Source organism: Coturnix japonica, chromosome 9 (genome assembly GCF_054131305.1).
Source record: "Coturnix japonica strain WE chromosome 9, WE-NBRP24, whole genome shotgun sequence".
Taxonomy (NCBI): domain Eukaryota; kingdom Metazoa; phylum Chordata; class Aves; order Galliformes; family Phasianidae; genus Coturnix; species Coturnix japonica.
The window spans coordinates 3,799,611-3,827,178 of record NC_140671.1 but is presented as its reverse complement, the minus strand read 5'-3'; the positions used below and the strand labels follow the sequence as shown (position 1 = coordinate 3,827,178).

The 27,568-nt window shown below is 45.2% G+C and overlaps 1 protein-coding gene across 1 annotated transcript in view; it reads left to right on the top strand.

Annotated features, from left to right (window-relative positions):
* The window catches only part of LOC107321483 (transmembrane protein 132B-like), a 169,185-nt gene that overhangs the window by 35,701 nt on the left and 105,916 nt on the right, over window positions 1-27,568 (top strand). The window contains exon 2 of the mRNA XM_015878432.3: window positions 2,155-3,034. Coding sequence (XP_015733918.1) covers window positions 2,155-3,034 — 880 coding nt within the window. The remainder of the gene's footprint in view (window positions 1-2,154; window positions 3,035-27,568) is intronic.

Here is a 27,568-nt window from a genome sequence, read left to right as displayed (position 1 = left end):
CTTGTTTGTTTTGCAATTAGGACCAACCACGTTCTGCACACTTTTGATCCCGCTGGAGTGATTATTAAAGGAGCAGGTGATTCATTATCTGCTTTGTTGTCCATCAGGAGCTGGATGTGTGTTCTGCTGGTGATGGTTACTGTAAGGAGATTGATGTTGTGGGGCTGACGTGCTGAATTAAAAAGGTGGGGTGAGGCCTTGCCATAATATGAAGTATTCTTTTTCAGATGTTCCTACAGCATCATAAAATGCTGCTAAATTCAGACATCATATTTTGTTGCAGGCTGGTTCTAGGACAAAGCCCAGCCCTGTCTACTAGTGTTTATGGCTTCCCATATAAGCTTTCAGACAAAATTTGTGTCTCGTTTAGTTTGAGTTACAGCGGGCTGATAGCCTGGCTCTCACACCAGCTCTCAGCAGCAGTACTGAATGTTGCCACTGTAATGTAGCGGAGGAAAAGGGGAAAAAAAACCCACACATTTCAGACTTCCTGTAAATCAGTGCTCGAGAGAGATGAAGTATCTGCATGAAGGATAAGGAGAGGGGAAAAGTGCTGTCATCTAAACACAGATGCGTTTAAGCCTTGGCTCGTCTTTTTTCTCGCTGTGTGCTCAGGAGCTGTATCAGTCTCCTCTGCAGTGTTGGGTGGGGGCGGATTGTAGCAGTCCTCCCCCCAAATCTGAAGGTACTCTTGTATGTCCTCTGCTTATATATATATACATACAGCAGCACAGTTTCAGTGATAAATGTGGCTCTTAAAAAGCATCGCTTTCAAATGTAGCCTTGCGGAGCTGGGAGGAATCCTAGCAACTAAAAGTAAATGAGCAGCATCTCAGCAGAGAACAAGAGTGCAGCAAAGTCAGACGGACGAGCTTTGCCCTCACAGCTGTCATTGAGAAGCGTGGGCTTTAAAGCACACAACCTGAAAATAAAACCAAAAACCCAGCTTAAATATTCCAGCTTTTATCTGTGCTAAATTTTGGCTGTAAGTACCTGATTGCCCAGCTGCTAACAGGTGTCGTTGTTTCCACAGTCATTGCGTTGTGTATCTGCTTTCCCCAGCCCTGACAAACAGTGAAATCGCCACCGAGCTCCAGCAAGAGACAACAAGAGCTCTGACCTTAGGATCTGTCATTGTTGCTTTTGTTATCTCTGCATTATGGAGCCGCTTCGTTTTAATTCATTTGCCTTCTGTTTATTTCCTCTGTGGCGGTCCCAGGAGCGAGCTTACATTCACCAGCAGATGAATTGTTACTCTGAAAGACCCACCACTTCTTTTTGGTAGAATCTCTCAGCCCAGATTGAATATATCTCACTATTAATTAGAGATCAGCCCCAACCAAAGGCAGCTGTCTGAGCCCTCCCTCCCTCTGGAATCTTTTCTTGCTCAGGAAAAATTGCTCGGTGCTGGCTGGAGGATTGACCATTGTGTTGTAGAGAAACTTGTGTGATCTCCAAATGTGTTTCATTCTCCTCTGGAATTAAACAAACAAACAAAATCCTTCTGAACCTTCTGCCTGTAAAGGATTTCTCCTTCTCTCAAGTTCTCCATAGCCTTTAAGTCTGTCCCACTGAGACTCTAGCAAACCCTATATTTTCTGGTGTCTGAAAGCTCTTTTTAGATACTTTTTTTCCCCCCTTCACTTTGATTTTTGAGACTAGCATCCTTTTATCACTTTGCAGCTAACTTCCAAACTACTGACCTGGCAAAAGTAGAGGGGGAGCGATGCTGATTTGCAAACTCCAGCTCAGCCTGCATTGTCTTTAGTAGGAGAAAACAAAAGTTTCATTGCCTACTGGAGCCAACCCATTGGGATGCTTGAAATATGAACTTCAAGCCAAAAATGGCAGGATGTAAAGAAAATGTTTATGCTGAGGGTTGTGAGGCACTGGCACGGGGTACCACAAGAGGTGGTGGTTGGTGGCCTTGAGTGTTTCCAGAGATGGGGCTCTGAGCACCCAATGGAGCTGTATGTGTCCCCACGCACTGTGGGGGAGTGGGACCACATGGACTTTGAGGGTCCCATCCAACTCAGCTGGTTCTATGTCTCCGTGTTTATCACTCAGTACCTATAACAGCATTGATCTGCTCTTTTGGGATGTGCTAAGCAAACGTTAGAATTGTCTTTGTTTCCTCTTTCCTTTGGCCTGCAGTGGTGGAGAGCCGAGGAGGGATCATGGACAGCGTGCAGAGGTTCTCAAACCTGCCGACGTACCTCCCCGCCAGCTATCACATCTGCAATGCTGATGTTTTCTTCTTCCTTAAGGAAACCAACCAGGACATCACCAGGAACTCCAGTTTGCAGTCCAGGGTGGATTCATTCATTATATACAAATCCAAACTGCCTCCCGTCCTAAATGCCACGTACGGACCCTTTTCTGTGGAACAGGCTGTTCCTTTGGACCTCATGCTGTCTTCTACATCTTTTGGTTTCACAAATGAATTCACTTTTAATTGGAAATTAAAATCGCACATAATAGACAGCTCGATTTATTCCAACAAACCTAAAATACAAACCTTGTTCTATATTGCGGGGAGAGACTGGGATGACTATGACCCTGAGGAGAGGTTGCCTTGTGTGAAGATGTTTGCTTTCCTGGAATCTAGAGAAGTGGTGGCCAGCTGCAGGTTGACAGGCCAACTGGGGTTATGTGTTGCAGAGCTGGAGTTGTCTCCCAGCTGGTTCAGCTCCCCTCCACCCCTGGTTTCAGAGGATACAGCCCCCCTGGAAGGGATTACTGTAGAGCTCTTCTATAAGATTTATACAGCAGATGGGGAATGTTCTCCAGAGGATGAAAAGTGGGAGAACAATATTCACGCGGATCAAGAGAACGAACAGAAGGCTTTGCCAGCTATGGAGAGGATTGGTAGCATTGTTGTTTACCCAAATCAAGACACATTAAAACAGTCTTCATTGAGGTTAGATGAGAATGTTGTAATCCGCTTGCCACTCAGCCCGGTCAGAGAAGGGGATGTTGTGACCTTCCATGTCTCCCTGGCAGATGACTCTCTGGCAGACCAGTTTGTATTAAGGTAAGAGAATATTTGAAGTGCTGTATGCTAAGCAGTTTACAAATAGGGACAAATTGATCTCAGATGTAATTGCTGTGGTGACGTTCAGTGTTTTCCTCGGAGAACTCAAGTATTAGCTCTCCAGCTGGGGAAAACTATAAATACTCTTAAGTTACTGTGTGGATGACTCCTTTTGGAATGTGGAAATTGATTTTAAAGTATGCGCTATGAACGTATGCATCATCATCTTTTGTTTTAATTGTTTGCTTCTTGTAATGCTTCTTTCTCTTAAATTACACCTCTCTGAGTCTGCCAGCGTAGTTGACACAACCCATTTTACGAGGTGGTTTGGTGAGGTATCCTCACTTTTCATTATTTTCCAGAGAATCGTTCCAAAGCTCAAGGGCTGCATCTTGTACGTGTTGTATGCAGTGAGGAGCTGCTTCATTGCATTGTAGAGGGGAGCCAAGAGAAATCACATGTGCCTCAACTTGTGCAGAATGTCTCTGGCAGAGCCAACATTCAAACCCAAGCTTTGCAAGACCTGCCTTGATTTTGCTGCAAGACAGCCTGTCTGACCTCAATCTTGTGACTGCTTGTTGCATGAGCCATTTTTGTTCTAAGTTTAAACATTTTTGGTGACCTTTACTCATGAATGTGCCTGTAATAGGAGAAATCAGGCATTTCTAACCACCCTGAGGGTTAGTGCTGCATGTTTGTTACGTCCTTATCTGTCAGACTCTAGGTTCAGAGCTGTGTAGAGATGGGATTCAGAGAGAAATGTGAGCCAGACTTTGGGAATAGAAGGGCCAAAAGGTAATTGGAAAGTGTCATCTGCAGTGAGAACACAAGACACTCAGGAGGAAAGGAGCTGCAGTCTGTGCTGGCAACCTCAGACAGCTTCGTGCCTTACTTCTAACTTTTTGATCTGAGAAGGATGGGAGCAGAACATGACAGAAGTGCACTTCAGGGACAGATGTTGAGAAAACAGACAGCGAGCTGTAGGCAGTGCTTGCACATCGTTCAACTGTTGTGAAATAGCACATGCATATGAATGAGATTGCAGCACAAAGCAGGACACTGTGCACATGCAGAGGGTAAGTCATGGGCCACCTGCACCCAAGCATTTTTCATGCAATCATAGAATGTCCTCACTTGGAAGGGCACTGTGAGGATTGTTGAGTCAGTCTCTTAGGTTTCATTGTGATAGGGTCAAATACATGAGAAAGGATATCACATCATAGGGTTTAACCAGTCTTCAGATGGTTTGGGTGAGGGAGACTCTTCCTGTTAAACCAAGTTATTCTGTAATTGCTTCTGCCTGCGTTCCCTGGTTTTTCTTTGATAAATATGGCTTTGGTAAGCAGCTGCAGTTGAGCAGAGCAGTAGATGGACCTCGTGGAGTGATTGGACTCAAACAGGTGTCTCTTGATCCTCAGCTCTGAAACAGAGGTGGTGAGATTTGCTCAAGGTTTTGCATCAGCTCTTGCCAGGTTTTTGTTCTTTGCCACACTGTGGATAAAATTCCTGAGGTTTTATAGAGCCTTTGTAATAAATGGCAGTGAGGACGGTAGTTTTGTAGTTTCCACTGGCCAGGAAAGCACCAAAACACTCCTGCAGAAATAGCTTTGCAATGCTGTCTTCAAAAGCACGAAACCAAAATAGCATCTGGAACTCCTGAGCACAGTTATGGGGTGGGGTTTTGAGGGAGCAGAACTAGAGGGATCCTTCAATCCAGGAGCCCCAGGATGAGCCCCAGGAGCACAGGCACTGCCGTGACCTCAGCTTCCCACAGCCACCAGAGCCCCTGAGCTGCTGGGAAGGGGAAGGCAGTCAGTTTCCATGGGGATTTCCTTGGAGAAATGTGCAGAATTGGTGCGTCTCCAGGAGATGTTTCTGTTAGAATAAATAGGTATGTGGTATGTACCCAGAAACACTGCTTTGGAAAAGCCACAATCAGCTCTTGGTTGCCTGTCCTGTCCTGTCTGTTCTTTCGTTTTGTAGTGATTTTCATCAGAGAAACTGCAGTGATTTCTGTTTAACCTTGTGTTGGAAGCTGTAAGTAAGAACCAAGCTGAAGCTGTGATGGTTCACTCATCCTGTGGGATGGAGAGATATCGGCAGCTGTAGCTGAGATAATGGGGGTGACATAATGGGGGCCCATGAGGGGTCATCCAGCCAAAGTTTACCTATTGGACAGGATGTTCTGCTGAGGGAAGCAGGAGCACCGTAGTGCATGCATCCCATGTAGATGGTTTCCCTCCTAGGCTTTTCCTGTTGCTCAGCTCCGTGTTAATTTAAAAACCCAGGAGGTTTTTATATGCATCGAATTTCTGTGTGTTACAGGGGAAAAATACACTGAAGTAAATGTTTGCCTTGGGGAGAAGTATTTTTTGCCTAATATAACTGATTGTTTTTAATCATATCTGTTACAAGCGGAGTGGAGGAAATTGCAGCCTGGCTCATAGGAGATGATGGATCAAAATCACGTCATCCTCTGCACAGCTCTGGCACTGTGCAGAAGAACAGATCTGCTCAATTTTATGCATCTTCTCGCTGTTTCATGCTGTGTTGTGTAGTACTGTATCTGGTGTTGCATTTTGCTCTAGCCAAACTGTTCTCCCTTAGGAGAGTCAGCTCTTCCTTGTTCTGCAGGCTCTTCCCCAAAGTGGGAAGCTGGAGGGCAGGTGGGAGCACTTTCCTGGTCCAGCACTGTGCTCAGTTGTTAACCCCTATCCTTCCATTAGTGTTGCTGGACAGGGGATGGATGCTGCAGGGTGCATGTGGAACTCTCTTCCTCACCCCTCACTGAGTTTGCTCAGCTTAACTTAAAGTTTTTCCATTTGTTTTCATTCAATAACTGGAATTTAAGATGGAGTTGTGGGCTGTGGCCCAGGGAATTTCTTTTCATTTTGCAATCTAAACAGTGTTACCGGGTGTAATTGAAGGGCTGAGGTATGTCAAGGGGCAGAATTTGGAGGCTAAGTGTGGATGTCATGCTTTTGCTGTGCCTGACAGTCTTATTGCTCCCTTTGTTGACGGATGATCTATATGTGTGTACACTGAAATTCTTGTGACACTGGAGATTAATTTGTGGCCTTGCTCTGGTCCATACTGTGAAATCTGCCGTCTGTGAGCATAAATCGTGGCCATTAATGTGAGGTGGGCTGCTACTGACCATAGCATAACCATAAAGATAGGCAAAATGGACTGAGTTACTGTGAGTAAGCTTCTTAATGAGATGCTTTGTTTGAAAAAAGCAAAGATGAAGCATAGCTTTGAGAATCCTGCAGGACCGCTACACGCATTTGTCACCAATTTGTGGGCACTTTCTGTCTTTACATGCACGGGAATATCTCATTTACCTTCTTTTACTGATAAACGTGGCTATAACATAGCAAACAGGGGAAAGATGGGAATCGCGGTGAAGGAAGGGTCAACACCAGCCAATGTGTTAATCATTAGACTGAAGAAGTCCCACGAAACATATGTGAGAATGGTAAAAAGGAGAGATGTGGTATTATTTAACTCCAGCTTGAGACTCAAACGGTGTATTTAGAGGAAAAAATGGGGGTCATTTTATACAGCATCTAAAGGAAAAAATGGACAATTGCAGCGCGGCTGTAAGAAAGAAACCAGGACACTCTTTGTAAATGAATGGTGGAGTTTTGTCCTGTTTCCCAAGTCTCCCTTCTTAAACCATCCACAAGGATGTTCAAGTAATGAGGGCTGAGCACTCACAGCAATTTGTCGGGTTGCAGACAAAAAAAAGTGGGCTTGTTGGCATTCGTTACACGTCCCCAACATGAACAACCCATCCTTCTTTCATCCCCAGTCAGAATAGACACGGAGACTGGAGATATTCCAGGAATAATAGGAAGGGACTGAAACCAGGTAATGAATACCACGGCAGAGAAATGAAAGCGGCTGTGGCCCTCCGTCTGGATCGGGGCTGCAGAGAAAGCTGGCTGTCATCGGTGCCTTGGCAACCCGAGGGAGAAGGATTATCCTCTCTGCTGTGCTCCACATCTGGCAGGGCAAAGATGACTTTTTGATTTTTGGGTGAACCGGTACAAGGTGTAATACACGCCAGTTGGCTTTTACTGATTATTCTCCCTAGGAAAGATGATATTAAGGATTTATATTAATAAACATATATCCATATGGAGGAGGTTATGTCTCCCGCTAAGGGATAAAAATTGCACAGGCCATTAAAACTGACTTACAAGGCTTCCGCGTTAATAATGAAAGATCCGTAGAAGTCTGAGCAGTCGTCTAGAAGGCCAGAAAAAGATCATTAAGAGGATGTCTCCTGCCAATAGCTGCCGAGAGCAAACAAGGGAAAGAAAACAGAAGGTTTTAGATCTGGAAATGGATAGAAAAATGAGAGAGCACAGACTGTGGGGAGTGCAGTGAGAGGAGTGGGCTCTGCACGGCTCCTGCTGCCCCGAGCAAGCTGTTGTGGGTGGGGATGCGGGGCAGGGTTATTGCTGGCGAGAGAAATAAATGATTAACTGAAGCATCGCTTTAGGATGAAAATGCAGCAGAAGCAAAAGTGTTGAGAAGGAGAAAAACATACGTCAGGAACTAATCAGAAATGCTAATTCGGATTTAGAAATAATTACGGAATTAAGGCAGTACTGGCGACTTGGGAATATTTGTTTTTTACTTAAAGGCGTTAATAAACCCGGAATGAACGTTGGAAGTGATTATTTCTCTCTTCTGTCTAAATGCACGCTGTACTAAATGTAAAATATGAAACACCAGCGCTCAATATTAATTAAAAATACCAAGCACTGCAAGTCTGGAAGAGCCAGAAGTATCTGCGCAGTCTTGACTCAGCCCTTGTGTGTGTGTGTGCATCTTAGTATATTCCTCAAAGATGAATTCTCACTACCTTTCCCCAGATAGCTTTCCTTATTAGATACAGAGCCTGTCTTGCTCCCACTGTTTTCTTTTCTTTTCATCTCCAGATAGAAAAAGGAGTGACATCCTTTCAGGGCCCTCCTGCAAAGGCTGGGACCTGTCACTGTGGTTTTTTTTTTAGCTCAGATAAACCATTTCTATAAATGTGGAAGGGTTGAACCATTCTTTTGCTTTTCTGATTTCTGAGATGGGTGTTTGGCTCAGATGAAACTTCAGCTGATGAAAGCCTGGCAGTGCTGTAAGCATCTTAATCGATGGTGTTTGTGACGTGATGGGATGGAGCTGTATGTTTCAATGGGGCGTTACATAACGTAGTTGGACTGGAATTGGTGTTGGCTGAAGTGCAGGGCACCCAGGCTCTCTCCTTTCTGCATGCTTTGAGATCACCTTCCGAGAGAGGGAGAAGGGAGAACCCATGTCCCTTTCACAGTCTTAAAAACAGCTACAGGTGCCAAAAATACAATAGCTCCTCCTACAGCTCAAACAGCTCAAAAGCCACTGGATACACGGCAGTGACTTAATGACTGAGTGAATCCATAAAGACCCATAAGATTGCAGTCAATAAAGCAGTTTGATGGAGTTTTAGCTGAAGATGAGCTGCCTGCCTGCCTGTGGTCACATCTACTCCAAGGGGTGGATGTGCACTGAATGCAGCTGGAATGGGGCAGTGCCCCGCAGTGCATTGGAAAGGTGCTTGGTTTTCCTTGAGATCCCATGCACTGCATTCAGCCCTGCCAGCAGCACAGCTATCTCATTCATCAACCCATCTGAGTTTATGAGCACTATGGATGTAGCAATGTTATGTAAATGGGTTTGCTGTATCTCATATTCAGAACCATAAAGCAGAAAAAAAAATATATGTCATTTATGTTGGGTTTGAGTCAGCTGATGTGGGGGGCATCTGATTCCTGAGGTGCAGAGCTACAGGTGGGGATGAGGGGCTGCCTGGTGCCAGGGGAGGGAATGTAGAATCATTAGGGTTGGAAAAGATCTCTGTGATCATTCAGTCCAACCATCAGCACCTGGTGAGATGAACATCATCTGTTTAATTTAATGATATTTTTGCATCTTGTATACTCAGGTTGAGAACACAGGTCAGAACAGGTTGCTGTCTTGGAGTGATGGATTCCAACCAAGGTTGCTGTGGCTGTCGCAGGCTGTGTGTCCCACTGAGTGAGCCCCTGGCTGGGAACATGGGGGGGTGGGGGTCTTTGTGTGGGACAATCTGCTGCGGGTCTCAGCTTTGTGCTGCCTGACAATGGGGGCATTGTAGGGCTCTTCATTAGTTGGCAGCGCAGTAAATCACGGGCTTGTCGCAACATCTCAGACACAACAGAGTTCAGTCGTTGCTGCAGTTACTTCTTATGTGTAATGAATAGAATTAAATGTATAAAAATGTGCGTACTTTGAAATTTGCTTTCTTCCTGAGATGAGTGTTTTGGACTGTGCCTTGCTGTTGTTTTGTCTGGGCGCAGGCACACAAAGCGATGAGGTATTGCTTGGGGTGAGCAGCTGATCTCTGTCTCTTTGTGTTCCTGCTGATGCAACAGCATTGCTTTCATCCTTGTGTTTCCCCATAAGTTTTTGGTGGCCTTGCAGAGGTTTGGGGAAGAGCAGGAGATGTGGTATTGCAAGAAAATGTTTGGTGTATCTTCCTGGTTTGGAAGATAATGCTCCCTATTCCCTTTGCAATTTATGCCCATAAAGAACTCATGAGAAAATCAGGTTTCAGAAAGAGCAGAGCAGGGACCTGCACTCAGTCTGTGGCTTTTTCTGCTTCAGAGAGTTGCCACATCTGCCTTGGATGCTGCGCTTGACCAGTGTATGAAAGCAATCATATTAACAAAGTTATTGGATCTCAGGTGAATCAAAGGAGCTGCAGGAGAAGGAAGCAGTGACAAACGATGTGCCATCCTGTGGTGCAGTGAGCAAGGCTGGCACGTGCAGCTATTTCTTGAGCCCATGGAGGCTGTATCAGCACTCTGTGCAGAGCAGTGCTTCGTTTGAGACCAATTTACACGTACATAAGAGAAGAACGCCTATACAAAATGTATACCTTTCCCTCCCAGTTTTCCTCTCTCTTTTTGTTTTCGTTTTCCTGGCAAGCAGACTTTCTCGGTTGCTTTTTTCTCACTGTGTGGCCCGAGCTTTTGTGGGATTAATGAAGGAGTCATCAAATGTGCTTTCACTGAATCTCCATCGTTAATTGCGCCGCTCCTAGAAGACAGCAAGTGGGAAAGGAAAAGAAGGACAAGTGAGGGATAGATGGAGCCTTGTTTCATGGGCTTCTGCTTAAGTTAATGAGAGTCTGGGCAAGGAATGTGCCACAGGAAGCACACGTATGAGCGCTTTGATACAGATCCCCGGTGGAAGAGGGTGATGAAATGCACTGAGTGGTGCTTGGGGGCAGCATGAAAGGTTTGTCCCATCCTGGGAGGTGGCAGAGGGTGAGGGAGAAGTGGGAGCAGACTGTGAGAACCTGGACTGCGACCCAAGTGCATTGTGAGATTTGGGTTGATTTGGGTCCGGGAGTTTGGCTCTGTCCCATCTCTAATTTAATTTGCCTGGCCAGAGTCTTCTCTCTTATGTGGAGAAAATGGGGTTGATTTAATTAACTTCTGTGGAGTTGTCTAGGGTTTGTGCCAGTAAAACTGTTTGAATGTGGATTTGGTTGTTTGCAAGGCACACGTGTGTGTGCCAGCGCTTTAGCATCACGATCCTGATAACTGCAGTGAGATGTGCTGTGGGCAGTGGTGGCCCTGGGGTGTGCAGGTAGGACATGGATGGATGGGGAGCTGTCATGTTTTGGGTCCTGATTTTAATGACACAAACTTACATTCGTACTACCGTCTTAATTATGGTGTTTCATGCTGTTATCTCCATAATGTGGTGTAAGTACCTTTGCTCTCCATCTAAGATGACTTTTGACTCATTTACCAAAGCTAATAGCCCTTTAAAAATAATGTAAGCATTTTCAGAAGTATTTGACTGATGCTCTAGGGACTAGTATCCTTCATTGGCTATGGAGCAGGCATAGAATGAATAGAGTACTGTGGGCTCTCTCAAACAACGACCTTATGGGAGATGTAGTGATTACAGCAATTAAATCCTCTTTGCCAAGGCAACCAGGGCTTTATTTCAAACTGAAGTTAGCTTTTTTTTTCCCCCACCAAATGAATCTCTTCTGTGTGAATTATTCATTTTTCTTTGGAAGACTCTGCCTTGTATGAGTTGCATGAGCTCAGTATTATTTATTAATTATTGTATGGAGGTAACGTCTAGGGCAGCCTACAAGGGGTTGGAGAGCAGAGGTCCCCTGTGCAAACAGAAGCAGAGTGAGGCACAGTCCTTGTCCCAGATGGGGGCTACAGGTCAATGGCATCTGTGGAACAGCTCACAAAGAGCTTGCATTTGCTTTTTCCTTGACACCATGACCCATGCCAAGGAAGCGTGGGGCTCTGCGGTCCAGTGGATGCTTGAGCTGCTACAGTTTTGACCGTGCTCTGACACTGTAACTCAGGTATTTTTTGGGGAAAAAAATAAAATAGGCCATGTCAGCTCAGGCTTTCCAAGTTGGATTGAGTTTGCTTGGTGTGAGCTCGGAATTTCTTGTGCTTCCTGACCAGAAATTCTGGTCGTGTTCAGAAACGATGGCTGTGGTGGAACATTTGCTTCAGTGACTTTGGAACTTATAAGCCTAGGACATTTTTTTTCCCCCTATTCCCATTTTTAATGGGAAAAAAAAGTTAAAGCACTGCTAACCCTTGCCTTCAATATGCTGCACCTTCGTTTTAAGATTAGACGAGTTCATTGTCTGTTTCTGCTATTATATAAATAGCATTTTGATTGACAAGAAAACTAAAAGGATTCTGCTTAAACCTGTACTGCTCTCCTAAGAAATCTACATTCATTATTCCTGGGATGACTGAAAGATTTACAATAGTTTATAATCTGGTATCATTTCATTCTTTCTCTTGGTATTATTAATCACCTTGTCATAAAGCGTCAGGAGAACTTGATTCAGCCTTCATGATTTGGGCTGAGAAAGCCATACTGTAATATTAATGTGTCTTAGGAAATTGGGTAGATATCTCTGCATTCTGGGAACCATCAAATGGGATGAATGATGTCCTTTGCCTAGATGCTGGGTGCTTACAGATTGCTGAAGTTGAAGAATGGTCGAAAGAAACCTGCAGCTGTACTGCCTGGGGAAGAAAAATGACCATGCAGAGCAGAACTGGTTCAGGTCAATATCTGGTCAGAGACCAGTGTTGTTCCTCCTCTGTGTTAGCACTGGGCTGTGTCCTGCTGGGCCAGGTGGATGGCAGCATCTCGCTGGTGACACGCAGCCCAGGTCTCAATTATTTGGTCATTTATAGATTCTGGGTTGCATTTCACAAGCCTGGAGGCAGTCAACCAGGATCCTGGCTGGGTTTCAGTGGCAGTAATTACAGCTTGCCAGTGTAGGTTCTGTCTGCCTCTTAAATCGCATCCTCTATTTTTCACTTCCTTTATTGAAGTGCTGCACCCCATGCTGTTGTCGGTGATCGTGGCTCTAATGCTTGGCCTATTTATGTAATGTTATTTTATCTGTAATGCCTCGTGGTGTTTTTACAATAAGAGCCAGTCATTGCTTTCGTTTTACAAATTGCTGTTCTTATTGCTCGTGTTCCAGTGACCCTCCTCAAGAACGAGATGCTTTCCAAAAGTAGGAAGGCAATACCACCTCTACCCCTAAACTCTGCTGTTTCTGAAGAAGGGCCATGGGGTTGAACGCCATTCCTGCTTTTTCCTGCAGCTCTCTCACCAGGGCAGATCAGTTCTGAATAGCCAAAGGAACACCCAGTTTTGAGTGGTGATTTTGGGCAGGGAGCTGCCATCCCATTCACTCCCCCTGCGCTGCCCCATAGTGGGATTTCATCAATGGGGGATCTGCCTGCCTATGTCTGTCAGTGCCCACCTGGATCCTCTCCATTACCTCCAGGTGTGATTTTGGGAGGGCTTGGAGCTGTGTGGAGGCTGGGAGAAGGAAGAGTGGGCTCACGTTGGATGGTGGCAGGAGCAAAAAGCTCAAGCTAAAAGCCCAAATGCTGGGAGGGGATGATGGATTCCCCTTGGGCAAGGCTTGGTGTGCATGTAGGCAGTCCTGTCCCAAGGAATCAACGTACCCAAAATATAAATACATGCAATTTTTTTTTCCCCTATAGGTTAGGAAGCTGGGAATGAGTTTGTCTCCCTGCAGGGCAGCTTTCTTTGTGAACTCGCAAGACAATGGAAATGTAGTTAACGTTCGGTGTGACAGAGTCTTAAGGGCTTCACTTAATAAAATCATGGTTCACTTTCATAGACTGGAAGTGGAGCAGAATTGAGTCTGTTGTAAGAATGAAGCTCTCAGTAAGGAGCCTGCATGTGAGGTTCATCCTCAGCTCAGTGCTTGAGGAGCAGGGGAGGTTTAGTGCAGCGTCTTCCAAATTGCGCTGTGCTTCTTTTGGAACTGAAGGGAAAGGGAAATGTATCTTCATGTTAACCAGACGTGAAACAAAATGTGGCTTTTCCCAAAAGAAAAGTTAAGCATTCGCAAGGAAAAAAAAAAAAAGGCTCTTTGCAGAAATTTCTATTCTGTGAAAAACACATTTTCTGTCAGAAAATAATGGTGCTGCATGAGCTCTAATAGTAAACCAATTTGTGTGTACCACGGGAATGGACTTTCCCTTCCCTTGGTTGTAAGTCATGCTGGAAGGACTGCCATTGTGCTTACGAGAGCACGGATATTGTCTCACTGGGATTTGTGTCTGCTTGAATTATGCGAATAACTCCACTGAAATACTACTGGGAGGGGGGAAAAAATCCATCAGGCGACTTCTTATTAAAACAAGTTGCTTTTTGCTCCGTTTCAGCCTGGTGACCAGCTCCATGTATTTTCCCTTGGAGTTTTTTTAAGTGCTTTTTTAATATCCCCCCAAGCCCTTGAGCCAACCCACTTGTGCCCATTGGCAGCTGCAACTCATGCATGGGCTGGGCAGGGGCTGCCCGAGCCTTGTGCAGTGCTCTGCCTTCCGTGGTGCATCCATTGCTGGGGATCACTGCCGTGTGCACATTTAAACATGCTTTGAGGAAAACCAAAGGGTATTTTTCCCCCAAACGAGCTGTTTTTGGGCATCTCTGCCAGCCAGCTTCCTTAGGGAAAGTATTTGCAGAAACGGAATTGAGAGGTGGTATGAACACAGCCAAACTGAATATATTTACAGATGTTGAAGGTGTTTTAGGCTTGTAAAACTTGATCTTCATGGGTCAATGTTGGGTTAAAGAATGGTTGTGGTAACAGTGTTAGTCCCACCCTGTGTACAGACCTGCAGGTACCCTCTCTGGTCTGCCGTCATGCTTGATAACAGTGTGAAAATTGGATTTGTCAACTGGTAATTCCTCAGTGATCGATAATTAGTTGTAATTACGTGCTGTTTAAGTGCTGTGGAGAGAAATTGAAGTTTGTGGCCAGAGTCGGAAATGAAGAATGGCAGGTACACACCGAGCCATTTGCTGGAAGAGAAATTCATTCAAAGGAGTGGGTTCGCACAAAGCGTGGCAGGTTGAATGCCAACTTGTGCAGCCAGAAGGGGAGCATTTAAGCTAAGCAGGGTAATGCAATCATTGGTGAGTTGCTGACTATAAAGTATCATATCTTGACCTGCACAGAGGCTTGCATTCCCTTTAGATTATCCTCAGAGTGTGCCCGATGTGAGGTGCCATGAACAAGCACTGAAGACACTGCTTGAACCTGCACTGATGGGGCTCTGCCATCCCTTTGCACCATCCAAACAGGTGCAAGCTGATTATTTTTCTCAGCCAAGGACCAAAAGAGGATCTCTGTTACATATCTGTTCACGTATGTCTGATTTCTGCTATTTTGTACATCTGATTGCCATTCCCTAAATAGACGTTTTAAAAGGAAGTGTTTAACTGCAGTAGATGGGAGTGAAATGGCTGGAGCAGACCTATTACCCAGTGGTATGTGAGAGAGAGCCAGCAAAATTTATGGCTTCTGGAGGAGCAGTGTATTTTTAAGCTTTTTATCCTACATTTCATAGCCAAGATTGGCAGATTGTTGACAGCTCTGTGATGTATGTGCTGTCACCTGGCTGGAGTCCGAAGCAAGTGATAAATGTTGGGTTTGAATGAGCTTTTGTGACGTGCAGTGACATATGTATTTCTGTTACTACAAGTATGTAGAGTGTCCTGTGGTGGGGGATTTGGGTGCTATTTTGGTGTGTGGCCTTGAGTGATTTCCTTGCTTTTCTTGTGCTTCTGTTTTACTATCCAAGTAAAGATGGGGAGGATGACACATTCCTCGTGTGCTGCGATTGCTTGTTCTTATTGTGTGATGTTGGAGCCTGACACTGGCTCGAATCATTTTTGTTAGGCTTAGTAAAGACTGTCTGCTGGCAAGGAGGTAAGTGCAATGAGAAACAGCAGCTGGAAATGCTGGATTCTGAATTTCATGTGTCCTGGGGATATGCCACATAAACTTAGATTCAAACACTAAATGTTTTGGAGTGAATTTTGGTGATGCTGTGCCCTGGGAAGAGCCTCCTCCCTCAGTGATGTGTTCAATATGGATGATGATGAGCAGTATGAATCAACGTGGGCCTGGTGGTGATGGATTGCTGGTTGGACCAGATGATCTTAGTGGACTTTTCTATGCTTTGTAATTCTACAAAGCCATCCCTTCCCTTTGGTCCAGCAGACAAGCAGAGGGCTCTGGAGGGCACACGGAGCATATGTGTGGCAAATGGCCTTGTGTGGGGCTCTATTAGCTGGTGCTGCCTGCTGCTGTGCTGCGGGGGGGCTTGGCAAAGGGCAGTGTTTTGGTGGAAGACATTGCCTTGTGAGGGGATTTCACAGTACATGCACATGTGGGCTCCCTGGATCAGGCCTGATTAATGGATTTGGCCAGAAAACTGCAGGGAGCAGCCAGTTTGGGAATGGCACTGCTGTCTGTGTGCTCAGAGCATCTGCGCCCTCCAAACTGCCAAGGAGGGAGCAGTGGCAATCTTGGGAGGTGTAAAGGGAAAGATGTACAGACAGCAGGTGTACATGTAAGTGGGCAAAACTCCCACCTCTGCTGGGTTTATGTGCTTGGACCGCTCTGGAAAGAAGTTCAGGCTGTACCTAGAAAGGGGTCCTTCCAGAACTGAGAGATGAAATGGAATGGTAAAAAAAATAATAGTAGGAAACAAATAAAACAGCAAATCTGTGTAAGCAAAATACATACTTAAAATTTTATGTTGCGAGGCTTTATATTTTCTAGATATATTTTCAGAGGTTCCAGAAAGCAGTGGTTTCCAAAGTGGGGCCTGTGCCATTTCTGCGTACCTTGGGGTGATGGGTGCAGGAATCCAGACATGAGTATTCTTATGTGGAACTCTACGTAGACAAAGGCAGATGCAATTGAAACTAAGGAAGTATCCATGTCCATACACAGAGTTTGCTTTGAAATAGTTTGTTTATGCAAATTATTTTGCCTTTATGTTAAAGAAGCAAAGTTGGAGAATGATGCTGAGAAAGAAGAGGAAGGAGGAGGAAAGAGTGGGCATGGTGCTGTTGGGTTGATGGTTGGACTGGATGATCTGGAGGCTGTGAAGCACGAGGGCAGAGAGCTCATGTGGAGGCAACAGCAAGAATTGAGCTGGGCAGGAGGGCTGTGCCTGCCCTGTGCTGCACAGAGAGGTGCTGTGTGTGGAGCTGCCTTGTTTTGGTGTAGCTCTGTATCTTGGGCAGACGAGCTGGGAGAAGCCTGACTTGGGGACATCTCTCCTTTGGGCTTCCCTCTGCCTGTCGGTGCTTCCAGATGCCTCTATGCTCAGCCACCCACACCTCTCCCTCCAAAAGGGACACAACTTCCACATGCTTACGCATCAGGAATGGAAGGTGAGCCTCTTGCTGCAGACAGTCGTGGTGATCGCTTGCCTTAAGGGGGAGAGCATATGTGCAGCAAATGGACACTTACATAACCCTATTAGCTTATACTGTGTGATTCCAACTGTTGGTTTGCCACGGGGAGTTGGACGAGAAGAATTAGGTAACATAAATAGAAAGATGACATCCTCAAAAAGAGCACCGTTCAGCACATACTGCCGGCTGGCCTCATGGTTCAGAGCCGATAAGCAAATTTGGCCTGAATCCCATTGCAGCATTTTCCGGTGGCACCAGCACAGCAGAGGGATCTGCACTGCCTGTGGCTGCAGCTGCAGAGCCTGCCCCTGGGACACGAACCTCCAGCCAAATCAGTGGTGATTTATTTTGATTGCGGGCCGTTCCCTTTGAAGCGATGCTTTAAGATGAATTTATCCCATACGTGCTTTAAATGGGAAGTGGCTCAGAAGCGCTCCCTGCTAATGCATCCTCCAGGTTTATTTCCACTCTCCTTTTTCTTTCATTCAGGGATTGGTTCCTGATAGAAATATGCAGGTACTTTTCATTAATTCCTCTGGGGCTTCTGAGCCTTCAGGCTTTTGAGTGACATTGTGGAAAAACATGAAAGCATCATGCAGAAATTGTCCTAGGAACTCAACTGAAGGAGGGTTGGAGCAAGGACCTCGAGGTCTGTCCTGTAGTACAGGATGGATGTTAGCATGTAGAGTGGGTGTAACTGGTTGGAATGCTGGAGCAAGAAAAGAGTTAATGGCATTGTCTGTTCAGCACTGCAAGGAGCTGTTACCTATTATTACGTTTATAGCAAAGGAAAGTACAATGAATGCACTTTTAAGCCAATTCCTCCCACTGTTCTTTTCATTCTGTCTTGTGAATATTCTGTGGGACTGACTGAAGGCTTTGTCTGATGTAGCGGGAGCCTTTCGGCTTCCTAATAGCGGTGCAGAAGGCATGGCACAGCACCTTGCCTTTCTTATTTGCTTATTTTATTTATTTTTAAAAGAGAGTGTTTACAGCAACCTGAGATATTGTGTTTTGACCCAGGCTTTGAGAAAAAGCCGCCCGCCTTTCGTTCCTTGCAGCTTTCTGAAAGTTCCCACGCGGAGAAGCACTTCTCACCACGAACAAACTGCCAAATGCATTTGGAATGGAACATTTCTGATTGAAATGGCATCCCGGGGCTTCCAGCTGTGGGTGACCGTGTTGCAAAACAGTGGCAACGTTTGCAGTCTCTTTGCGGATGCTGCTGCTGTAACAAGCAGGGCAGTTTTAAATATTTAATTGAGGCAGGTTGGTTTTAAGTGTTGAAGAGCCCTGCTTTTCTTTTTTTCCCCTCTCTTTGTCTAATTAAGAAAGGGTGGAGGCAGATAGAGCTGCCGTGTTGCCGATGTTGTTGTTGCTGAATGTTGGTCATCTTGTGGTTGCCCAGGTCTGTGCAGAGAAGGAAAAACATTTGGACAAGCCTTGGTGTGTTTGAAAGTTATATCATAAGGGTCTTTCTGAGGGAATGAGAAAACTTCAGAGGAAGGATTACGAGCAGAAGAAAACCACAGGGCTTCTTGATTTCTAGGCAGTGATTGAGATCAATGGGAGCTGCCCATCTTGTGCCAGGAAGCACAGCCCAAGGCTGGGACTCTCCAAGGGCTCAAACTTAAGCTGAGTTTCTTCTTGTGCCAGTTTTCCTTGGCATCTTTCCCCCAGTCTGGGGGCTGCTCCCTCCATCTGTGCCCTCCTGCTGCCCCTACTCCCCCATGAGCTCCATGCCTTGGGTTGGGTGAAGGCACCGTGGGATGTCGTGTGTCCCAGCACATCCTGCCTGCTCCTTGTGCTGAAAGACCAAGTGAGGGTGGTTCTTAAAGTTATTCCTACCCATCCTCCTGACAGCTGTATCTGTTAGAAACTCAATCGGTACCGCATTGTGAATTCAGTCAACTTTTCCCCTGACATGATCTGAATGTATGAAGTGATGAAACGTCAATCAAAATGAATATGCACTTATTCCAGAAAGAAATCTCAATGCATAACTGCTGTAGTGCTGGTGGGTGAGCAGAGATTATTTTCAGTCATTTTGCTGTGTAATGAAAGCCCTGACGAGCCCTGCAGACCCCCCTGCTAACACCGTGATGCTCTCCCCATTGCCGAGTTGTTGTCTCATTTCACACCACTTCTGGTTCAGGTTTGAATCACTGCATTTCTTCCTTATTTCTCCTGGTGCTTTCTGGTACTGCACTCTGCCAGCAGCCTTTGCCTGAGGGATGTGGGGAGAACTCAAGGGGTCCTGGAGCACCTCTTCCCTTGTGCAGTGCTCTGCTTGATGGTACAGAAGTGGTCTGACATTGAGTGCCGTGCTCAGTGTAAACAGAGGGTGTGGAGGAGGCTGCACTTTTAAACCAGCGGCAGGAAATCACATTAAATTCAGTGTACTTACATTGTTCTAGAAACGTGGCTATGTTTCAGCTACCAGCCTCCCACTAAATGACTTCAGATCAGGCTCAATCTGTGGAATAAAATCTGCCTGATGCAGCTGTGAAAGAGGTAATAAATATGAAGAAATGCATTTTGCAGTTATATTTTATATTTACCTGCAGATGTTGATTACATTCCCCGGATCTGGTCTTTCTCAGTGCATGCATCTCTGCTGTGTGTGAGGAAACTGAACCTCAACTTCCCTTTATGCCACAATTTACTCTCTGTAGCACCATGTGCATGATTTTAGCCACTTTGTTTTGCCAAATCCTGCACAGATCTCTAAAGAAAGGGCTTCCTCATGTGAAAATGAGACAAAGTGTTCCCAGGAGGAAGTACAGCCTGATTGCACCAGCAATGCTGAGGCTGTCGGTAGTTCAGAGGGACAGTGCTGGTCTATTGGACAGATGAGTGTTGTGCTGCGGGTTGAAGGCTTTTTGAAGGCTTTGCTCTGCTGGCAGGCAGCGTGTTACACCTGAAGTCATTGGGCCTGAAGTTAATTGAGAGTGATGGCTTGACAGTGAAGATTGAAGTCAAGGAGGCTGTGGTACCAGGAGGAACAGAGAGCTTTTCTCAACACCGTTTCAAATCAAAGGAACTCGTCCATGCAGTTAGTGGTTTTGTGAACAGTGCCTTTGTCACTTGAGCTTTTCATCAACAAATCAGGTAATTTATATCCAAACTACCAGATTAGAAAGAAAACTCAGCCAGAGTGAAATAGTGGCTTCTCTTTGAGTATTCACAAGCTATCGATGCAAGTAATTGAGAATATGGTTTTGAGTCAGCAATTACTGGCACAGAAGATATTGTTACTTTAATGCCTTGGCACTTGAATCCATGATAGTGTTGGATACAGTGCAGTGAGTGCTGGAGGAAATAATTACAGCATGGGGCACAGGTAGTGACAGCCCAGGGTTTGTTGGTCTTTTGCTGTATTAAACCCAAAACGTGTGCCTGTTATTTGTAGTTAAGAATGAAGCTGAGCTTACCCCATCCTCCTTCCAATCACAGCCATTTTTTGGCCAGCCCCAGATTTGCAAGCAGACGTTCAGCATCCTTTATACACAGGGATGGTTTTGTCCTGGATCCTGAGCTGCGAGAGCATAGCTGGGCACCTTGGGGCAGAGCACAGCGTGCTGCCCTGCTGCAGTCACTGCGCAGCTGGTTTCCTTTATGGGAGGGTTGGATTCCCCCCAAGGACAGCAGATTCCCTTGCTGAATGAGCTCGTCTTTTTGTGCTTCCAGCCTGTATATCAGAACTATTTCAGCATTTGCATCCTCTAAACAAGGCTCATTAATCGCAAATTCACGGCTGACGGGTGGGGAGTAGTTAGGATTGCGAAAGGAGAACAGGGGGATGGTAAGTGCTTAATGCTCAGTGGGACAGAGTATCTCACTGAGTGTTTTTCACTGAAAACCACTGAACGTGTTAAAAAGCATCATAGCCTTTTTTTATTGGCAGTTGATTCAGTGCCCCCCAGCTCCCTGGGGAAAAGCCTGTGTTTGTTATTGCAAACACAGCGGATGCTTTGAAGTACTCAAGGTTTAAGGGACTTCTTTCTATCAGTCATCTGTGTCACTGAAATTCCTGGGGATGGCACTCAGTGCTGGTGTCCACCTTAGGAATGAGTGAAGGACTGGAGAATCCCTTGTCCTGTGCTGCATCACGTTTGGATCCATCCTGAAGCAGGCTGCTGCCTGACTGCTCTTCTGCAAACACTCAAGTTTGAATTAAAAATTGCTGCAAGTATTAAATAATCCTTCCCCAATCCTGCTGGCCTGGGGTGAGTAATTTCTTTTGACGAGCAAGTAAAATGCCATTAGTTTCTTGCATTACCATCAATCACGGTCACAAATGGCAAGCAGCTTTTCTATTGAGGCTGGTAGATTTTCCTGACAGCAGCGTAGGGCTGGGTGGCTTCAGGGGTGCATCCTCCCAGCCTCCTTATCCCATTGGGGTAGTGGCCAAAGGGCTGCCTGGGGTGCCCCTTTCCTTGGGAAGTGCTTGCTCTCTAGGAGAATCTTGGAAGGCCGTTGTCTGCAGCTAGAGAAAAATGGTTACAAGAGGGAACGCAGAGGGGAAAAAAGCAGGAAAGAAGACTTTGATGGCTTATCCCAGCTGGAGGGCTGGTTCACATCAGAATTCATGCATTATTAGCCTGCTTGGTGGTCATTGGTGCCTGGAGTACAAACCACATAATCATAATGCTCACTAAAACTTTTGCTAGCAGCAGAAAAAATGCTTTCTTACTGTAATTTATGGTACCACCTTTTCAAGAAAAGTACTGGTCTGAGCTGTACTGGAAATTGAATTCTATCTTGTGGAAAGGGAGATTATTTCCTGAGCTTTGCTTATTCTCCATCCTGGTGTACGCTGCTCAAGGTAAAGGCGCACTCCAGGAAGATTGAGCGTGAGCAGACCTCTGTTCTGTGTGACAGGGGTATAAAGAACAACATTTTCCTTTTCTGACAGTAAAGGAGAAATGGCATTACCAGCAATATGCAGCAATGTACTCCGCAGCCCCAGTTAGCTCTGCATATTTTATGGCATCCATTTTCTTTCTTCGATTAAACAACATAAAGCGACATAAAATAATTCAATAAAAACAACAGCCACTAGTTCAGGCAAAGTTCTCGTGGCCTTTTTAATTCTGGGAGGATTTTCATTGCAGTGCTTTGTTTTCCCCCTCCCTTGTGCTCAGGTGACTTATGTCCCCACCACAGCCTGGGCAGTGCTCCTGACAACAGCCCTTCCTTTAATGGTTTTTGGTTTGGAGTACAGAGCAAGTGTCAAAAAATGGTGATATGACACCCTAATAAAGGTGTGTTGTAGGTGCTGTGGCATGTAGAGATGGGCTACAGGTGGGATGCCATAGGCCTCCCATGCAACTGGCTGCTTGGGGCTTGGCTGTCCCAGTCTGACTTCAGTTGTACATACTGAATAGACTTGTTTCCTATAGGAAATGTGCGAGTCTCCGAAGTGGTGACCAAATGCAAATCCACCGTGATGGATGACTTCAAATGCTTAAAACTCCATCCGTGTTGGCCAAGATACGGGCTACGCAGCTCATTATCTGATTTTGCAAGGAGGGAAGGGATGGGAAGTTTTACTCTTTATTTTTGTTTAGGTGCTTTCAGAAGCTGTGACCTTCAGGGCTTTTTTTTTCCTTTTTCCCTCTTTCTTTCTTTTTATTTTTTCCCTCCCACTTGTAGAGGCAGAAAAATGACCCCTTCACAAAGACTCGCTGTCTCCCAGGAGGACTGCACTCTGCTCAGACTGCAGACGTCTCCGCAGTGCTCATCTCTGAAAGGAGCCCTTCAATAAAAGGAAACCTATAAGTATCTTTGTCTTTGCAGGAGGAAACCTCTGACTTGCTTTGATATTTTCATTACAGTTTTCAAAGCTGCGTTTCTGCATGATTGCAAGAATCCCAAGTTCAAATACTTTGGACACCTTCAGATTTGATAATGCATTTTCTCCTGTGCTTCTGGGCTTGAAGGAATGGTTTCATCTATTATAGCACTGTGTTGGTTTCAAGGTAAAGGACATAGTCGGTGTGTTTCAGATCTTTCAGAGAAAGGTTGAAGTGTCTGAGCAGGCTTTGATTTTTGTTCTGCAGCTCTATGTTATGGGAAACCATTATAGCATTTTACCTCTCCTCTCCATGGAGGAGGGACAGCACAGCTTGTTGTGTTGCAGAAGAGAGGGCACATACTTCAGTTCCTGCAGGTGTCGGAGGGGTGCATGGCAGCAGGCGCTCTTGAGCTCTTTGAATAATCACCACGTGGTAACTCCGCTAACGGAGTGGAGGCAGAGGAGGAAAGGAAAATGTCACTCCTCTTTCAGAACAGGGTCTGCATACCAATGAGGAAGGGCTGTTTGGTAATAGAATGCTGTGAGTCAAAGGGCTTTCACCCCGCATCTCCTGCCCTGGTACGTGGCAGCCTTCTTCTCCTTGAAGGAAAACATTGCACCGCTGACATATTTTGATGGAAATGGTGATTGCTGGGAGACAGTGTTTTGATTTTTGTATTGGCAGAAAGATTTCAGAACCTCTCAGGTCCCCATAGCAGCGTTGCAAAGCCATATAAACAGGTCTGGTTTGTGACAGGAATAAATAAGAATAAAAATTAATAGCTTTAATTTCAAGCCAATTAGAATGTCTTTCTACTGTTGTTTTATGTACCTGAGTAAGAGAGAGAGAGAGAAAATTGCCACGTGGCAATAACAGTAAAAAATAACTTCTTTAAAAGAAGAAGCTTGGGATTTTCCATTTGGGTGTATGAAGGCATGGCCATGTTTGACTGCCTTGGAGATGCTCACATGCTCTTTGTTGATGTTATGAATGCAGCCTTATATCTAGAAAGGGGCACCTTCCTTTTGAACAAACTCGTGAGAGGTGACCCCTCCTTTGGCTCACCTTCACAGATGTGAAATTTAACTTCTCAGTATCATGAATTCAGTGTGAAATTCAGTGATCTCTAGTGATTTAGAACAGTGGAGAATCTCCCCTAAAATATTGATAAGCTTTTAGAAAAAGGGAGATTTCTCTGGAGAAAATTTGGTGTACTTTTTTAGCTGAGTTCTATGAAGATTTTAATTGAAGGGCAGGGGGAGGATTTACCTCCTGTTGGTCACGCTGCACCTTATTTTGGTAGAATAAGCTTCCTTTGAACCACAAGCCATCATGCTTCAAGGGTAGGTTGTGTTAGTTTGTCTTTCTTAATAGTTGATTTATCATGCCAAAAGCACTTTTGTGGTAGTTGGTAGAAGAGTGGTAATTGTATTGTTTTAAGTCTAATGCATTGGTCCCCTCTGAGGTTGCAAAGGGCTTCCACCTCCCCAAGGCTTTCTGCTTTTGGGCTGCCGGGTCAGTGTTGTTCCTGCCTTGCCTTGCTCTGGTCACTGCAGTTATTTTCTCTTACTTTGCTCTTCCTGGTACTTTGGCATTGACTTTTATTCCTTGAGTGCCTGTTGGATGGAGATATTTTGATATACAGCAGTAATAACTGCCTTCCTAGCAACTGCATCCCCTGTGCTTGATGGGGTTAAATAAGACTGCTACAAAAGGTTATATAAAAATAGCAGATGCTGAGAGAAATTGAGTTATCCTGGAGAGAGGAAAAGGCAAATTTCCTGATGTGGTGCAAAGGTGAGAGGCACTTCTGTGGGGTGGTGATGAGGAGCCTTGGCCCCATGGTGGCTAGGCAGGACAGGCTGAACACAGTGAATCTATCTCTTGTTTTGATAAATAATTTGGACCAATTATGTATTGGGCTGGCAATGAAGGAGCAGCCTCTGGAGTAGGTTTTAGTTGGGCTGAAATGTGGAGGTAATATCTTGACCAAAACTCTAGCTAACCCAGAATGTCATTGCTTCCATCTCTGCTGAGTTCTCTTTAGGGATAAAGCCTAATAATGGTGGGGTTTTGTCCCACCATCAGTTCCTGCTTTATTTCACTGGTAGTACAGATTGCCACTGGGTTTGTACCAGGGAATGCTTTGTACCTGGAATGCTTTTTAACTTGTTTGCTGCACTGCAATGCCCTCTGTTCCACATCTGCCTATACCTCTCCTCTGGGCTTTGCAGGTTGCCTGCTTCACTGATGTGATAAAAAGGCACATTATTTGTGCTTCTGCACTTGTGGCCTCTAGAAGAAGGCTTGGCTCATTCCAGGATCTTTGTGTATTTTGACGTGTGTTTTAGATACTTAGATAGCTTTATTCACATTGACATTAATACAAACACAGCTGGCCTAGCATTGCTATTTTAAGAAGAATTTGATAGGGAAAGAGATCGAATATAAAGCTATGACAAGTCTTTTAAAATGTAAGAGAACAAAGAAATAACCTTCTTGGATAAATACTTTAGAAAACATGCTCTACCCCTGTATAGGGCTGCTTGTGTCCCTGCCATACGGGAGCAGTTGTCTGTCTCACCCACGCTCCTGAAAGTTCTCAGCTGTTATGTCTGACTTCAGTGATTATTTTAATTTATAGTGCTTGGCTTAATGTATCCTAAAACACATGTATTTTAACTAGAAACACCCCGGGGACCTCATTCTGAGCTAATTGCTCGCTGTTTGTGTGATTCTTCAAATCTGTAAAATGCTCTGTGAGGGCTTGGAATTACACAGCTCTGCTGTGTTTGGTGTTAAAGATGGGTCTGGGTGTGTAGCCCATGTGTGAGCATGGAGTTGGGGTGGGTGGGTGCATTCCTGGCTCTGCAGAGGCTCTATGATTTTGGGTAGCTTAGCCAAACTGGTCTACAGCTTGGATTGCCTGTATGGGAGTGATAATGATTTTGTTTTTAATTAGGCTAAAGAGGAACACTGAAGGACTGAATGCAGGAGTACTTGGAAATGGCAAAGGAAGTTTATTATCAGGACCATTATCATTAGTACATTATTGAGAGAGGATTTAACTCAGATTATGTATTCCTCTGTTAAGGTTTTGGGGGGGAGATACGCGGATCTGTAAAATAGCTCCAAAAGAGTCCTTTTCCCATTGTTTTGAGCACATTCCGTCTGCTGTGAGCACATTCCTGTTTTATTTCCTAAACATCTTTCTCTTCTCTTTCTATTTTAAAGTTCTTTTTACCAAGATTTTACTCCCAATTATGGCTTCTAGGGGGGGGGGGTGCTGGGTGTGTTGCCCACTTTTACCTTTCGGATGCTGCAGCTAATTGACCAGGAGGCAGTGGCAGTCCCAGGACTATTCTGCTGAGTGCTCATCGGCCTAAATCCCTCTTGCAGCCCTTCAGTTACAACCCAGCCCTGGTGATTACTTGTTCTTTCCCCTCTCTTCCTCTTGTACTAAGTGAGAGAGCTGCCGAATTCATGGGGTTGCATACATTTAAGGCTGGGATTGCATTTTAAAGTAGTTGTTCAAACTTGGCAAGCTGGGAATGCTTCTCTTACCCACTCCATTCAGTCCATCATGTTTTAGCTTTATATTCCCCAGTACATGGAGGATGAACAGCTTGGGGGAAAAAGCTCTGCTGGGGATAACAAATGTATTCTGTAGTCTAACTCAAAAGTTGCTTCCTCCATTCTGCATTTATAGCAGGAGAAGAGGGCAAGATTCGCTCGAGAAGCAGTTGTGCTATTGATTCCCTTTCTGAATAGCTTTGACACTACCCCCTCCATCCCCACCTTCAGAAGCTCTCTTTTCTGAAGATCTTACAGGCATAAGTGCCACGAAAGGCTGTGCTTGAGAATGTCACATTTCTCTTGGGCACTCTCCAGTCCTAAAGAAGAGAGCATCATGAATAAATGGTCACCTCCTTTGTGGTACAGACTGTGAATACAGGTGGTAAATTTAAAGGACATCAGACTCCTTTTTTTTTATTTTTTTTTTTTTTCCCAATCCATTCTGTGCATTGTTGCAGCTCCCTAGGAGATGGAAGGACGGCACTTCCCCATAGTTTGTATTGGGGAAAGGAGGCGTAAGGAAATGAAGCAATCCACCCAAGCCTGTCATTGAAGCCTGGCACAAAGCATGCAGCGCACCCAATGCCTGGGCTTTCACATTGCCCATTCACCATCTCTGCTCCAATTCCTCTCAGCTCCTATTGGGTTTTCCCATTCTTTTCCGTGCTCTGAGTCAGCAGCTCTCAGAGCAGTTTTGTGCCTGAGGATTTGGGGGCTGACTAAAAGATGTGAATCACTTATCAGAAGAATAGTAAGCTCCGACCTTCCATATGTAGGATGCTCAATTTGAATTTCTTGACTTTTTCCTAAGCAAGAAGCTGAATTCACTCTTTTCCTTCTTTCAACCTTTCTGGCTGTACTGATATCCAAAAATGCAAAATGACATCTTGTCTCAGCCCACCAGAGCAGATGCATTGCAAAGGATTAGACTGGAATTTTTCCTAAAATGAAGCATTTGGAGATGTTTTTGGAAAACAGAGCAGGGAAGCAATGGATGTGATGTTCACTTGATGCTAACCCAGCAAGACAGTAGATGGATAGGCAGTGAGTGGAGGCTGCAAGTGCAGTCAGTGAGCCCTTCTTATGGGACATAAGGGTCCCTGTAAGGGTGAGTCTAGTGGTGAGCAGGACATTGGGAGAACCTCAGCTACTGCCTGGATGGGCTGCATTCAGGCCCAGGAGAGGAAGGATGGAGCTGTGCAAAGGTTCCACGTGGCTGTACACTGCTTCTGCACCACGTCCTGATGGTGTGCTGAGACCCACCAGGCTCAGAGTGGAGCAGAAGACAGAGCATGCTGCAGAG